At 39.1% G+C, this 16,001-nt stretch overlaps 2 protein-coding genes across 2 annotated transcripts in view; one reads left to right on the top strand and one right to left on the bottom strand.

Moving 5' to 3' along the window:
- The window catches only part of LOC123948781, a 62,673-nt gene extending 50,227 nt beyond the window's left edge, over positions 1-12,446 (bottom strand). The window contains exons 1-3 of the mRNA XM_046015932.1: positions 12,171-12,446; positions 11,665-11,903; positions 2,178-2,259 (exon numbers count right to left, since the gene is read on the bottom strand). Of these exons, the coding sequence (XP_045871888.1) occupies positions 2,178-2,259; positions 11,665-11,903; positions 12,171-12,446 (597 nt within the window). The remainder of the gene's footprint in view (positions 1-2,177; positions 2,260-11,664; positions 11,904-12,170) is intronic.
- The window catches only part of PGM2L1 (phosphoglucomutase 2 like 1), a 52,138-nt gene continuing 48,033 nt past the window's right edge, over positions 11,897-16,001 (top strand). Inside the window, exon 1 of the mRNA XM_046014799.1 lies at positions 11,897-12,741. Coding sequence (XP_045870755.1) covers positions 12,631-12,741 — 111 coding nt within the window. The 5' untranslated portion in view covers positions 11,897-12,630. The remainder of the gene's footprint in view (positions 12,742-16,001) is intronic.

Raw genomic sequence — 16,001 nt, 5'->3', positions numbered from 1 at the left:
CTCTATCAAATAAATAAATAAATAAAATGTTTAAAAAAATAAAAGAAAATCAAATGCTTTTATTTTACTTTCACTTATTTCTTCTCCAACGCTCTTTTTTTTTTAAAGATTTTACTTATTTATTTGACAGACAATGATCACAAGTAGGCAGCAAGGCAGACAGAGAGAGAGGAGGAAGCAGACTCCCTGCTGAGCAGAGAGCCCAATGCAGGGCTCGATCCCAGGACCCCTGATCATGACCTGAGCTGAAGGCACAGGCTTTAACCCACTGAGCCACCCAGGCGCCCCAACGCTCTTTTTTTTTTTTTTTTTTAATATGACCTTCTGACCTGTATCATTTTCCTTTTCTTCGTTTTAAAAAGAATTTATTTATTTTAGAGAGAGAGGGAAAGCACATGCAGGCGGAGAGTCAGGGCAGGGGCAGAGGGAGAGAGAGAAACTCAAGCAGACTCTTCACTTAGTGTACAGCTTGATGCAGGGCTCAATCTCTGGGTTGTGAAAAGCAGAGTCAAATGCTCAACTGACTGAGCCTCCCAGGCATCCCTCATATTCCTTCTCTTCTAAAGAACTTTTAACATTTCCAACAGCCAAGTCTACTGGCAACAATTCCTTTAATTTTTGCTTGTCTGAGAAAGTCTTTATTTTTCCTTCAATTTTGAAAGATTAGTTTGCAGAGAACATAATTGTAGGTGGTTGTTGTTTTTATTTCTCAAGACTTTCAATAGTTCACTCCACTCCCTTCTTGCCTGCATGGGTTTTGAGAAGAAGCTGATGTAATTTGTATTTTCGCTCCTCTATGGGAAATCTGTTTTTTAATTCTGGGTTCTTTCAGGATTTTTTCTTCATCTTATATTATCAACAATTTGAATACAATATTCCTACAAAAAGTCTTTCTTGGGCATTCATCTTGCTTGGTGTTCTCTGAGCTTCCTGGATCTGTAATGTAATTCCTGAATCTGTAATGACATAATTTGGGGCAATTCTCCTTCATTATTGCTTTAAATATTTCCTGTTTCTTTCTCTTTCTGATATTCCCATTACACATATGTCATACTTTTTGTAGTTGTCCTGCAATTCTTGAATATTCTGCTCTGTTTTTTTCTCTCTTTTCTCTTTGCTTTTCAGTTTTGGAATTTTCTATTGAGACATCCTCAAGCTCAGAGATTCTTTTCTCAGCTGTGTCCAGTTGAGGAAAGAAGCCCATCAAAGGCACTCTTCATTTATGTTACATTGCTTTTGATCTCTAGAATTTTTTTTCTGACTCTTTCTTACAATTATCATCTCTATGCTTACATTACCTATCTGTTCTTGCATGCTGTCTATTTTATCTATTAGAGTGCTTAGCATATTAACCATAGTTGTTTTAAATTTCTGATCTGATAACTCAAACAACCCCACCATATTCGAGTCTGGTTCTGATGCTTTCTCTGTCTCTCTAAACTGTTTTTTGCCACTCAATATGTCTTATAACTTTTTCGTGATAGTTGGACATGATGTACTAGGTAAGAGAACTGCTATAAATAGGTCTTCAGTAATATGGTAAGGTGTGGGGGGAGCAGAAGTATTTTATAGTCCTATGATTAGTGTTAGTCTTTTAAGGAGCCTGTGCCTCTGGATTGTGAACTTCACAAGTACTGTTCAGTCTTCTCCCCAACCCTTAGAAGGGACAGGATGGCTAGAGTAGGCTTAGGTTGGGTATTTCGCTTTCCCTAGGCCAGTTAGGCTCTGATGAAAATCCAGTAGATTAGGCTCTGGTTAAACAGTTTCTCCCGAAGGCAGGCCTTGTTAAAAACAGATGCTCTGGTATATTCAAAATGGCTACTTTCCCCCTTGCCCTGCCAGAAGCAGGGGCATTTTTCTCCAGTATTCACTATGAGAACTGGGTCAAGATCCTGGACAACAGGACATTGACAACAATATATACCCCCATTGACTAGGTCTTCTTGGAGTTTTTGATTTTTGGGCTTGGGCACACTGAGTCTCCAATAATTCATCAGTTGCAGTTTTGGTTAGTCCAACCCTTGCACTAATCCCTGATGTTACTACTTGTGGGTTTCTGCTACACTAAATAGCGACTAAGTCTCCAGTTTGGGGACAGAAGTTTGCATTGTAACTTCACTTCTCTGATAGACCCAAGAAAGCTGTTGATTTTTCAGTTTGTTCAGCTCTTTACTTACTGTTAGGGTGCAATGGCAGCTTCCAAATTCCTTACAGGCCTGACTGGAAACCGAAGTCAGCAGACATCTTTTGACCATAAGGCTGAAAGCCACACATTTAGAATGAGAGAGCAGGAAGATAAAAAGGAGACTGGTCATTATTGATGTCTTTGACTTATTGCACTTGGATTGCCTTCCTTGGGACTTCTTGTTGTTTGGAAAAAAAAAATACACCTCTCTTTGGTTAAGTCACTCTGGCTTGGTTTTCATTACATGTAGCTGAATGCAATCATAACTGATACATGGCCATTTCACTCCTCACTAATACTGCTAACTAAAGGGTGGGCAGAAAAGTGTGTGTGTGTGTGTGTGTGTGTGTGTGTGTGTGTGTGTGTATTACTCATTCCAGTTTGTGATTTATACAGAATTTTTTAATTTAATTTAATTTTATTTTATTTATTTATTTTTTTAAAGATTTTATTTATTTATTTGACAGAGAGAGCTCACAAGTAGATAGAGAGGCAGGCAGAGAGAGAGAGAGAGGGAAGCAGGCTCCCTGCCGAGCAGAGAGCCCGATGCGGGACTCGATCCCAGGACCCCGAGATCATGACCTGAGCCGAAGGCAGCGGCTTAACCCACTGAGCCACTCAGGCACCCCAATACAGAATTTTTTTAAACGATGAAATCCACAAAAACAATACCTTTTAGTCCTCCCTTTGCCATAAATATTGGGTTATATTCTCCTATTGCTTTGAGTCCAAAATCTTTCATTTTCTAATCCTAGAAATTTCTAGAATATATCAGGCTGTGGACATCACATAATCATAAAATCAGTTTCCCTCTCAGAGCCCTGAACTAACTCCAAAAGATTCAATTTCCCTTCATCCACAATATACCACACTACCTGCATATTATAATAGAAGGTGGATCTTAGTAGTTCATCAGAAAATGTAACATTGTTAGGGATAGAAAACTGACTACATGCTACCTGTTCTTTCACTAAATAAATAAAAGATCTCTATAGAGAACAGGAAACCACAAAAAGTGCTATACCAAATTGGCAAAAGAATCTAAAAGAATTACACACACACACACACACACACACACACACACACACATAAACAAAACACAGTAACTGAAATTAAAACTGCAAAGACGGATCTTCCAGGTTGGTGGACACATTCAGATACTAGGAGGATAGCATGCCCTGAAGACATCAAAGCTACATACTCCCCTATGCCCCCACATTTTGCCCTATGCATCTATTCATTTGCTGTTTTTTTGAGTGGAGGAGAAGGCCATGTGAAGACAGAGGCACAGATTGGAGTTATGCAGCCACAAGGTAAGGAAAGGTTATAGCCATCAGAAGCTTAAAGTGTCAAGGAAAGATTCTCCACTAGAGGCTTCAGAGGAAGCATGGCTCTACTGACACTTCAGCTCAGATTTCCAGCATCAGAACTCTGGGATAAAACAGGCTTACTCTGTTTTAAACCAAGAACAAACAAAAAAGCCAAGGTCAGATCCCTGCTCTGAAAAGACGGCTCTCAGACTTGGCTGCACATTGGAAACACAGAGAAAGCTTAAAACAAAAAACAAACAAGCAAAGAGAAAACTCTTCATGCTCCAACCCAGATCAGTTGAGTCAATCTCAGGGGTTGAGGTCCAGGAATAAATTTCCTTAAAATGCTATGCATCCAGGGTTAGGAACTATTACTCTGGATCGGGGTGAGCAAACTCTGGCCCTCGGGCCAAATTTGGCCTGCTGCCTGCTTTTTAAAACTTTTTTTTTTTTTAATTTTACTTATTTATTTGACAGAGAGAGAGACAGATCACAGGTAGGCAGGGAGGCAGACAGAGAGAGGAGGAAGCAGGATCTCCGAGGAGCAGAGAGCCAGATGTGGGGCTCGATCCCAGGACCCTGGGACCACGACCTGAGCCGAAGGCAGAGGCTTTAACCCACTGAGCCACCCAGGCGCCCCTGCTGCCTGCTTTTGAATAAAGTTTTATTGGAATACATATACACACACAAAACCTACGGCCCAGTTTAGTAAGTTAGATTCTGATGGAAAGAGAATTAGGAAACTGGAAGAAGAGAAATAATATAGATTAGAGTGGAAATTAATGAAACAAAGAATAGCAAAAGCAATAGAGAATATCGATGAAACGAAGTTCTTTGAAAAGAGCAACAAAACTGACAAACCTTTAGCTAAGCTAAACTCCGCCCCTAAAAAAAAGACTCAAATCACTAGAAGCAGAAGTAAAAGAGGGGACATTATTGCTGGCCTTATGGGGAAAAAAGAAATAAAGGAATACCATAAACAATTGTATGCCAACAAATTAGAGAACCTTGATGAAATGAACAAATTCCTACAATGAAACAAACTAATGAAATTTACTCAAGAAGTAGACAACTGAACAGACCTATAAAAAGTGAAGAAATTGAGTTAATAATCAGAAAACTACTCACAAAGCCCAAATCCACATGGTTTCACCATTGAATTCTCTACTAAAAATTAAAGGAAAAAATATGCCAATTCTTTAAAACTCTTTCAAAAATTAGAAGAGATGAGAACATTCATTTTATGAGGTCAGTATTACTCTGATACCAAAACCAGAAAAATGCATCATAAGAAAACTACAGACAGTATCTATTATGAATAGCAACAGATTAATCCTCAACAAAATATTAGCAAAACAAATGCAGAAACATATAAAAACAGTGCTATACCATGAACAAGTAGGATGCAAGTTTGGTCTAACTTCTAAAAATCAGTTAATGTAATAATTGTAATAATGTAATCAACATAATAATAAACTTACATGTATATCTCATTAGATACAGAAAATCATTTAACAAAATCCAACACTCTTTCATGATAAAAACACTCAACAAACTAGAAGCAGAAATTCTCTTCTGTTTCACCAGTATGAAAAAAGCATCTACTAAAACCCCACAGTTAATATTACATTTAATGGTGAAAGACAGAATGCTTTCCTTTAAGGTCAGGAACAAGACAAGGATGTTTGCTCTTGCCACTTCGATTCATCATTGTACTGGAGGTTCTAGCCAAAGCAAACAGGCAAGAAAAAGAAGCAAAAGATATCCAAATTAGAAAGGAAAAAGTAAAACTATCTATTCACAGATGACATGATCTTATATACAGAAAATCCTAAGAAGTTAAATAAAAAAACTATTAGAACTAACAAATGAACTCAGTGGTTTCAGGATGCAATTGAGGTACAAAAGCCAACTGTATTTCTATATATATGCAATGAACTATCCAAAAATGAAATGAAGACAATTCCATTTACAATGACATCAAAAAGAATAAAATACCTAGGAATAACTGTAACATATGCTCTGAAAACTATAAAATATTGTTGAAAGATAACAAGGAAGATCTACAATTAGAAAAAAAATCCCATGTTCACAGATTGGAAGACTTAACATTGTTAAGATGGTAATACTCCCCAATCCAATCTATAGATTCAGTGGATTTAAAGATAATCCCTGACTTCTTTGTAGAAATTGACAAGCTGACTGTAAATTTATTTAGAATCATGAGGGACTTAGAATAGTCAAAACAATCTTGAAAAAGAAGAATAAAGTAGGACTCATACTTCCTGATTTCAAAACTTACTACAAAATAATAGTAATCTAGATCTTGTGGTACTAGCACAAGATTAGACATAGAGATCAATGGAATATAACTGAGAGTCCAGAAATAAATCCATATATCCATAGTCAACTAATTTTCTATGAGAATGCCAAGGCCATCCAGGAGGGAAAGAGTAGTCTTTTCAACAAATGGAGCTCAGATAGCTGAGAATGAGGTTAGATCCAGAAGAATGAGGTTAGACCCCTTCCTCACACCATGTATTGAAATTAACTCAAGGTAGATTGAGAACCTAAACGTAAGAACTAGAACTATAAAACTCTTAGAAGACAACAAAGAGGGGATGCCTAGGTGGCTCAGTAAGTTAAAAGCATCTGCCTTAGGCTCAGGTCATGATCTCAGGATCCTGGGATTAAGCCCTCAGTCCCATGTCATCACTGGGCTCTCTGCTCAGTGAGGAACCTGCTTCTCCCTCTTCCCCTCTTCCCCCCAAACTCATGCTCTTTCTCTCTCTCTCTCTCTCAAATACATAAGTAAAAACCTTTTTTTTTTTTAAAGACAACAAAGGGGAAAGAAATCTCCTTAGATTTGGCCAAGGATTCTTTTCTTTTTTTAAAAGATTTTTTATTTATTCATTTGAGAGAGGGTTAGAAGGAGAGGGAGAAGCAAGCTGCCCCTCTTCCAACCATGGAGCCCAACCCAGGGCTCAATCCCATGACCATGGAATCACGATCTGAGCCAAAGGCAGACGCTTAAGAGCATGAGCCATCCAGGTGTCCCTTGGCAAAGGATTCTCAGATATAAGCAACAAAAGAAAAAAAAAAAAAAACAAGATAAATCAGACTTCTTCAAAACTCAAAAGCTTTCTGCTTCGGACAACACCATCAAGACGTAAAAAGACAGGGGGTAGAGGATGGGTAAAATAGGTGAAGGGAATTAAGAATTGCAAACTTTTGGTTTTGGTTACAAAATAAGTTCTAGAGATGAAAAGTACAGCATAGGGAATATTGTCAATAGTAATTCAATGATGTTGTATGGTGACTATATTTATTGTGGGGAGCACTGACTAATGCATGAAATCGTCAAATCACTATGTTGTACCCCTGGAACTAATAAAACACTGAATGTCAACTGTACTTCTATAATAAATAAAGGAATGTGAAAAGACATCCCACAGAATGAGGAGAGATACTTGTAAATCATTTAACTGATTTGTATCAGAAACTTATATCGATAAATACAAATAAATCTTAAAATTCAAAAATAAACAAAAACCAATTTTAAAAATGGGCAAAAGATGTGAATAGTTCTCCAAAGATATACAAATAGCCAATAAACATATGAAAAGATGTTCAAATCACTAGTCATCAGGGAAATGAAAATCAAAACCACAATAAGATACCACTTCACAGTCACTAAAATGGCTAGAATCTGGGGGACCTGGGTGGAACAGTAAGTTAAGTGCCTGACTCTTGATTTTGGCTCAGGTCATGATCTCAGGGTGGTGAGACTGAGCCCAGAGTTGGGCTCCACACTCAGTGTGGAGCCCCCTTAAGACTCTCTTCCTCTCCTTCTGTCCAAGCAACCCCCCACCACACACACCACTCTCTCTCTCTGTCCCCCCCAAAATAATTTTAAAAATAGCTAAAATCAAAAAATGAGATAATAACAAGAGTTGGAAAATCTGTGGGAAAACCCTCAAACACTGCTGGTAGGAATTTAAATGGTGCAGCTGCTTTGGAAAACAGTCTGGTTGCTCCTCAAATGGTTAAACAAAGAATTACTACATAGTCCAGCCAATCCATTCACAGGTATAGAGAAATGAAAACCTATTCCACACATAAACTGTACATGAATATTTGTGGCCGCATTATTCATAATAGCCAAAAGACAGAAACAACCTAAATGTCACCAATGGATAAATAGATCAACAAAATGTAGTATACCCATACATTGGAATATTACTCAACCATAATTCTATAAAGATAGAAAGCAGATTAGTGGTTGCTTAGGCCTGGGAGTAGGAGATAGGGTGATAGGTGGTTCATATCTAAAGGGCTTGAGGTTTCTTTTTGAGGTCATAAAAATATTCTAAAATTGACTGTGGTGATGTTTCTGCATAACTAAGAATATAACAAAAAACACAGAACTGTACACTTTAAATGGGTGAATTATTTGCTATGTGAATTATATCTCAAAAAAGCTGTTTAAAAAATGTAATAAAGTACTCACTCTCAGGCACCAATTCTGCACTTCCACAAACCTGAAAGGAGTATCTCCTTAGATTTTGCACCCTATGTTCTTTGCCTTGCTCCACCCTAATCCCAAGTGTGCTCTGCATCCTTCCCCCTACCTTACAGAAAGATAACCACTTCTTATTTGTTGTTGTTGTATTTCTTTGGAATTTTATGTAATAGGGCTAAAAGTAGAACACAGAAAATTGTTTACAAGATACTTCCTTTATTGACTCTATTTTTTAAAAAAATACAGAGTTCACTAGAGTTTAGGTCAAGTATCTTGATGAGCAACAAGAAAACACTTATCTTTTCAGAGAAATCACACAGCAGAATGATAGATTTTCTCAAGACTTAAAGTCTTAAAATATCAGGGTGATGAGAGAGCAAGAGAGTCCCTAAAGATTGCTTGGTGGCAATACTTCAAGGAATTGACAAGATTTGGGGGGGAGATGTCTATATGGTATACCTAGACAGAGGCTTTGGGGTTCATAGCCTTAACCAAGGTTCCTGACAACAGCTTATGAACGGTATGCAAGGAGAAAGCTGTCAGACTTCCAAAGACCACTATGACCCTAGACAATACAGATGTTAGCAGAAACCTTGATGAACTAGAGCTATCGACTCTGTTTCCCTGGTATTACATAAGCCCTGGATGAGAGGGGAGCCCCTAATATTGATGAAAATTCAATTTCTTGCTACCCTGACAGAATGAGAGCTTTGAGTCTCTTAATTTGATTTTTTGAAACAATAAATAAATGGATATTTCTTATACACTTGAGGTTTTTCTTTTAAATTTTTAAATTTGGAAATAATTTCAAATGAAGTTGCAAAAATTAAAATAGTACAAAGATTATCCAACTATCTTTTACCCAGATTTCCCTATTATTAAAATTTCCCCCATTTGATTTATTATTTCCTATTTATCTAATTATATGTTTGTATATACATTTATATATGTGTATATGTAACATATATTTGTGTGTGCGCATATATACATACACGGTATTTTTTTTCTAAACCATCTGAGGGTAAGTTATGTATCATGATCCTAAAATATTCGGTCATATATATGTATTAGGACCAAGAGAGATATTCTCTTTCATAACCACAGTTAGGGTTGCCAGATTTGAAAACCTTGGGCAAATTCCCATAAAAAAGAATGAAATCTTTCCCCTTGCAACAAAATGGATGGAGCTAGAGATTATTATGCTAAGTGAAGTCAGTCAGAGATAGACAAATACCATATTTCACTCATATGTGCAATTTAAGAAACAAAACAAATGACCAAAAGAAGAAAAGAGAGAGAGGCAAGCCAAGAAACAGATTCTTAACTATAAAGAACAACCAGAAGGGAGGTGGGTGAGGGGAGGATGAAATAGATGATGGGGATTAAGGAGTGCATTTATGTTGATCAGGGGGTGATACATGGAAGTGTTGAATCACTATGCTGTATACCTGAAACTAATATATTTTTTAAGATTTTATTTTATTTATTTGTCAGAGAGAGAGAGAGCACAAGAAGGCAGAGTGGCAGGCAGAGGCAGAGAGAGAAGCAGGCTCCCTGCTGGACAAGGAGTCCAATGTGGGACTCGATCTCAGGACTCTGGGATCATGACCTGAGGTGCAGGCAGCGGCTTAACCAACTGAGCCACCCAGGTGTCCCATACCTGAAACTAATATTATACTGTATGTTAAATAACTGAAATTTAAATAAAACCTTTTTTTTTAAATAAAAACTTAAAAAAAAAGAACTCTGGACAAATTTTACCAGAAATTTAAGCTTCTGAGGGGCGCCTGGGTGGATCAAGCCCCGAATCAGGCTCTCTGCTGAGCAGGGAGCCTGCTTCCCCACCTCTCTCTCTGCCTGCTGCTCTGCCTACTTTGATCTCTGTCTGTTGAATAAATAAGTAAAATCTTAAAAAAAAAAAAAAAAAAAAAGAAAACAAAGAAAAGAAAAGAAATTAAAGCTTCTGAACTTTCCCTGACTAGGAAAACTATTATATTCCCTCTATGTCATAATCTTGTTGATAAAATTCAGGGCTGGTTGACTCTGGTATTGAATTAAAACTTGTATTTCTCCAGTCTTTTATAATTGCCTTATATAATTCCAACTCTTGGAAGTTCTGTTGATTTAAGTGATTCTCAGAATTGAATTAAATTTAAGAATTGTCTTATAAAAACCACTGCTTATCAAATTTAGTATGGGTAGAATCATCATTGGATCTTGTTAAAATATAGATTCTGACTCAGTAGCATTGGGAAGGGGCCTGAAATTTTTGTATTTTCCAGAAAACCTTATAAGAGGACCTACTCTGTATAGCAAGGTTATGGCCACTTATACCACAATCAATAGATATTTGTTAAATATGTTGGGACCTAGGTCCTATCCCAGTGTACTGATTTGGAATCTCTGGGGCAGTGACCAGGAATACACATTTTAAAGAACTCCTAGGTAGATTTGAGAACCAATGGTTTATAGGTTTGAAACGCCCTCCACCTTTTTCTCTACTTATTAATTTTTTTGTCCTTCAAAGCCTAGTGCTTGTTGCTCCTGCTGCTTGTTGCTTCTATTGACCCCCTCAGACTCTGAATTCTTTAACAGTTGTTTGCAGGAAGCATTTGCTGTTTATCATCGGCTATCTTTTCTTACATATATCCTGTCTCCCCAGACACATTTCATTTTTTGAAATGAACAGTTTTTTTATATATTTTCTTATAGCCTCAGCTCCTAGCATAATGCTTGGCATAGAGTAAATATTGAATCAACATTTTTCATGGACAAAAATCGTGATAGTGAACGATTAATTTCTTTTCAAGACACGTGGTTGTTTCCCAGGCCTTATATGATTAAAAGAATTTTCTGATTCCATAAAGGAAACCACCCAACTGCTTAGCAAAGATTGTAAATGCCAACTGTGGCACGTTTATTTTCAGGAATTGGCATTACAATCCTTTTGTACCTTGGTAGCTTGGATTTTATTATGGTAAATAGCTTGTTAAAGGAAATAAAGTAATACTTTGAATTTATTACGTCTTTTATCTGTGAACCTGAAAGCCCTCTAAAGCCATTTATTAAGTTCCTGTGTAGCCATGGTGTAGATATTATTACACCCTCCTTACAAAAAAGCTGACTGGGGAAAGAGCTGTAAAATACTTGGTCAAATTCTTAGAGCCATTTTAAGAAGGCCAAACCAAGAAAATCAGCAGCTGCTGAGTGTCTGACAGGTAAGCCTTTCTCCTCATTTCCCAGACCTCAAGTTGCGTGACTTTGCAAGGTGAGCGTTCCAGAGGAGAGAGGCCAAAGCAAGAAGAAACTGAAGATGACTTCAGTGATCTCTTCTCTTTTTCCGTAAGCCTACTGCCATTGCTCTTTGTATCCCTCTTTTGAGGCTTGTACACTGTTGCTTGTGTTATGGTTAAATGTTGACCCATCTTCCCCCCCTAACTTCCCTGTCTATTTTTTCTGTCATCTTTTTCTCTCTCCTCCTTCACTGCAGCAGCAAAAAGAACTGCCAGCAGACGAGATCTAAACGAGGTTGGCACCCTCTGGTTCTATCACTTAGGAATTCTGAATTCTGCCTCTTTGAAAAAGTCCCTTCACACTCTGAGGTACTTTCCTCGTCTGTAAAATAGCGGTAGATCACGCCCACCTACCTCACAAGATGGTTGAAGAGATAGAACACGATTCGTAAACTGTAAAGTATTAAATGGATAACAATGGTCCCCTTACTGCACCAGTCCTGGTTTAAATTAATTCCACAGCCACACTGCGCCGCAAAGCAGGGACAGGGTGTGTCCATAGGGAACAGCCTGCAGGCATATCTTTTTCCTTTGAGGAAAGGGAGAGCGCGGAGCTGCTGGGTGTTGTAGTCTTTCCGGCAGTCTCCACAGAGCTCAGAGAAAGAGAAGAACTACAATTCCCGTGAAGCCCTGCGGTAACAGCCCCGCGCACCCTCCCGCCAAGCGCGTGCCCCAAGTTGAAACGGGAGGAAGGGTTCCTACGCGCGCGCCAGGGGTGCACGGAGCGATCGCTGAAGTGGGGTGCTGGCGGTGAATACGTCAGCTGATTGAGAAAAGGAGACGCGTGGGAGTGTGTGGGGACTGTAACAAGGATAAGACGCGAGGCAAGAGGCAAATTAAAAAACAACCGAACCCCTCACCACCCTATCTGATCCGAGCTCGTATTGCTGCACAAGAACCGCAAGCGCGCTCTCCGGCTCGGGCTTCACGCCCCAGCGACTTAAATTGTCAGGGGCGGGAAGGGGCGGGCCTGTGGCGCGGGAGGTAGGGCGGGGCGTAGGGCGGCGGCGGCGGCAGCGGCGGCGGCCAAGACCCAGACATCTGGGACTGTTGTTGTTCTCTCGCTGTGCGACCGCCTCAGTCGATTTGTGCAGAAAAAGATCCGGAGCTGGTTTGGTGAGAGCGGGCAGCCGCATCCCTCTCTCTTCTGCTTCCCCAAAGCTGCAGCAAGAGCTGGCTCAGACACCCCGCGGTTGGTCGGTCTCCGATGCCCTTCAGTGAGGAGGGGGCGTCAGAACCCTGGTGAGCGCATCTCAGCCCCCCCGCCCCAATCCAGTGTCTTCGCGGCCCCCCAGGCCCTCACACCCCAGTCTCGCTGCCATGGCTGAAAATGCAGAGGGGGACCTGAACTCCAACCTGCTCCACGCCCCCTACCACACCGGAGATCCTCAGCTAGACACGGCCATCGGGCAGTGGCTTCGTTGGGATAAGGTGGGTACCTGGTCAGCCCGGCATCAGCCCTGTCCTCCCGCGTGCCCTCGCATACGCAGTCCGCCTTTCCCCGTCCCCACCCGGTGCTCGGCAGGCTGCAGAGGAGATGGCTCAAGCCACCGGGCGGGGACCAGCGGAGCCGGGCGTTGCCACCCACCTATGCTTGGGCCGCCTCCCCCGGGACCTTCTGAGCAGGGCTGCCAAGTAGTCTTCTTTTTGCAGTGCGCGGGATTGCAGTCTCCCTTTCTCACCCACTCCCTGCCCTTCAACATTACGTCGTCTCTCTCTCATAAAAAAAATAATTATTATTATCCTCATCATCGTAAGTTAAACCCTTCATAGAGCTATTTCCTTTCTCCTCCCTTGACTTCCTTCTCTGCAAACCTGAAAGTGGTTTTTGGTACCCTTTTTAGATGTCCTTAACCGCTCTCCGCCTTACTTCTGGTCTGGTGTGTTTCCACCTTCCGTCGCTAAGTAGTCACTGGTTTTTTATCACTCCCTCCCTGGTATTCTCTAGTATCACCTTTTGCTCTTGAGAAAGGTAAGCGTTCCTTTACCTCTTTATTTCTTTTGCCGGGAGTTATTTTCTGGAAATATCCTGTTCAAAAAATCGTGTTTTCATGGTTTCATTTGATGTTCCCGATAAGGAGGTGTTTTTTGCTTTACGCATTCCTTTTCCTTCTCTAATCCTGCCTCCCCCTCGGAGTTGTTGGGGTGATTTCATCATGTGCAGGCATATGTGATGGATCTGTGACAGCCAGAGTTAAAATTCAGCTCTCTTACTTGTAGAAGAGGCCGTTGATGGCTCCAACAGGAGAACATGATCCAAGCTTTTGCTTTGTCAAGTGCATTAAATGCATTTGTTGAAGTAGAGAAGGCAATGTATTTTAAATGGAATTAATAATAGTGAATTAAGGAATTAGTATGGCAGTATTTGAAACCATGTACACAAGAATTTTCTAAAAGATTTGCTTTCAGAAAAAGTCTTATTTTCACTTTGCTCAGTCATTAATATATTTAGCAAAAAATATTTATTGAGCATTGGGTCAATATTTTCCGAGCCTGTTAGGGATGAATACTACTGGTGAGGAAATAGAAGGGTATGACCTCAACAAGCCTTCAGTTAGCAGATGAGACCAACAAATAAGCAATTACAATAAGTTAGTTACTGTTGCTTGTTCATAGCCATCTCAGACATTCTGTTTTTCCTCTAGAGTGTAAACCAGTGCTTCTCAAACCCTAAAGTGCTTACAGATCACCTGGGGATCTAAAAATGGAGATTTACATTTAGTAGGCCTGGGGTAGGGTCTGAGATTCTGCCTCAAGAGTGAGCTCCCAGGTGATAACAATGCTGCTGGTCTGTGGACCACGCTTGGAGTGGGAAGACTCGAGAGTGTTGTGATTCAAATATCAAATTAAAGAAATAACTCCCTTATTATAGGATTTGACCATATATTTTTTTAAGTCAAGTGTGCAGAGTTTGTGATATCCCATTAATTACCATAAGAATGTGTAAAAAGCAAGTAACTTTAAAGCCATTTGCCCGAGGATAGCTTAGTACAAGAGCTAATGCTTAACATACAATAAAAACAAATGTACTACAAACTGACTATATAAATGTCTTCAGCATGGAAACCTTACCAAATTGCAAATGAATGATAATCTTATATGTTTAATAAGGTTAGTTGGTTTTGTTTAAAGCCATCTGCTTTCATTGGTATTTTCAGGAAATGAATGTTTTTGGGCACATATGTGTCCCTGAGGAGAAAGGACGACTCAAGAAATTTGAAAACACTTGTAGAATTCCAACACAATTTAATTTACTAGTAACTACTATGTATGTCAAAGTTTTTGATCCCAACAATAGGAATTTGTTTTCATTGCCATGGGTGAGATCTTTTGTTCTTTTTAGGTGTCAGCTTTTCCTAACGAGTCTTTGATTGATTTTTTTAAAGATTGGTTGAATGAAATAATATTTATGAATTGTCTATGCTGTGCCTAGATATTGGGATATATGGAAATAGAAAAAGACTATAAAATTCATATAAACACAAAAAATAACACTGGGACAGTATTTGTGGCAATTAAACATTTATAGGCAGTCCTTATAGGAATTCAAAAGTAAAGTGACCTGTGGGCTGGGATGATCAAGGAAGACTTTATAAAATGGGATACATTTAAAAAGATTGAGGGGAACCTTCACTGAAAATGGAAGAGAAATTCTTAAATTATATTTAAAGTACCCTTTCTTTTCTTTTCTTTTTTCTTTTTTTTTTTTTTAGATTTATTTATTTATTTGACAGAGAGAGGGGGGGAAGCAGGATCCCCACCGAGCAGAGAGTCCAATGTGGGGCTGGATACAGGGCTTGATCCCAGGACCCTGAGACCATGACCTGAGCCGAAGGCAGAGGCTTAACCCACTGAGCCACCCAGGTGCCCCTAAAGTACCCTTTCTATATAAAATACTAGCTAAAACAAACAAACAAACAAAATACTAGCTAAAACCTGTGGAAGATACAAAAATGAAATAGTAGGGATTCTATCTTCAGAGAACATAGAAGGGAAAATTAAAAGCTCACAAAGGGAGCAAGTATTAAGTGCCCTTGCCCGGGGAATAAATCTAAATAATTTTAATAATTATTTAATAAAAATAAGAAGTAACTAATTGATCCCTCTCATATGGGAAATAATACTTTTAATTGGTTAAAAAAAAAGGTGTATTTACTATAGACTGATAGTGTGGTTAACCTAGGCTATATCCCAGGGCCCTGAAATTGAGAGTGCGGAAATGTGAAATAATAGATCAAACTTATAGCATTTATTGTATTACACGCTGACAATAAATATTGTCTTTTAGAACAGAAACTGAGTTTACTACCTGATTAATATCTCTTTAGTGAAAAAAAGGAACCTATAAAATGTGGCTGATTCTTAATGACTCTGCTTGCCCAAATCACCAAAATTGCTAGTTTTAGCTGTGGTAGAGTGGTGTACTTAGAAAAGTCTTTATGAAAAAAAGTATTATTTGTGCTAAACTCTCAGAATTAGTTAAAATTTAGACTTGCCAACATAGAGAGGAGCTATTCCAAGCAGAGATAGAAACTTGGTGTACTTAGAACATTTGCTTCTGCTGTAGCTTTGAGTAAGAGACAGATATTATTGGAAAGGTATGTGAGACCAGGTTATAGAAAAGCTTCAGTATGTGTTTAGTAGCCTTGAATAAAGGTGTAGGTAAGTGTTAAAAAGAAAATAATGCAATG

The sequence above is a fragment of the Meles meles genome, chromosome 8, assembly GCF_922984935.1.
Source record: "Meles meles chromosome 8, mMelMel3.1 paternal haplotype, whole genome shotgun sequence".
In the NCBI taxonomy this organism is placed as follows: domain Eukaryota; kingdom Metazoa; phylum Chordata; class Mammalia; order Carnivora; family Mustelidae; genus Meles; species Meles meles.
This window is presented reverse-complemented; position numbering and strand designations above follow the sequence as displayed.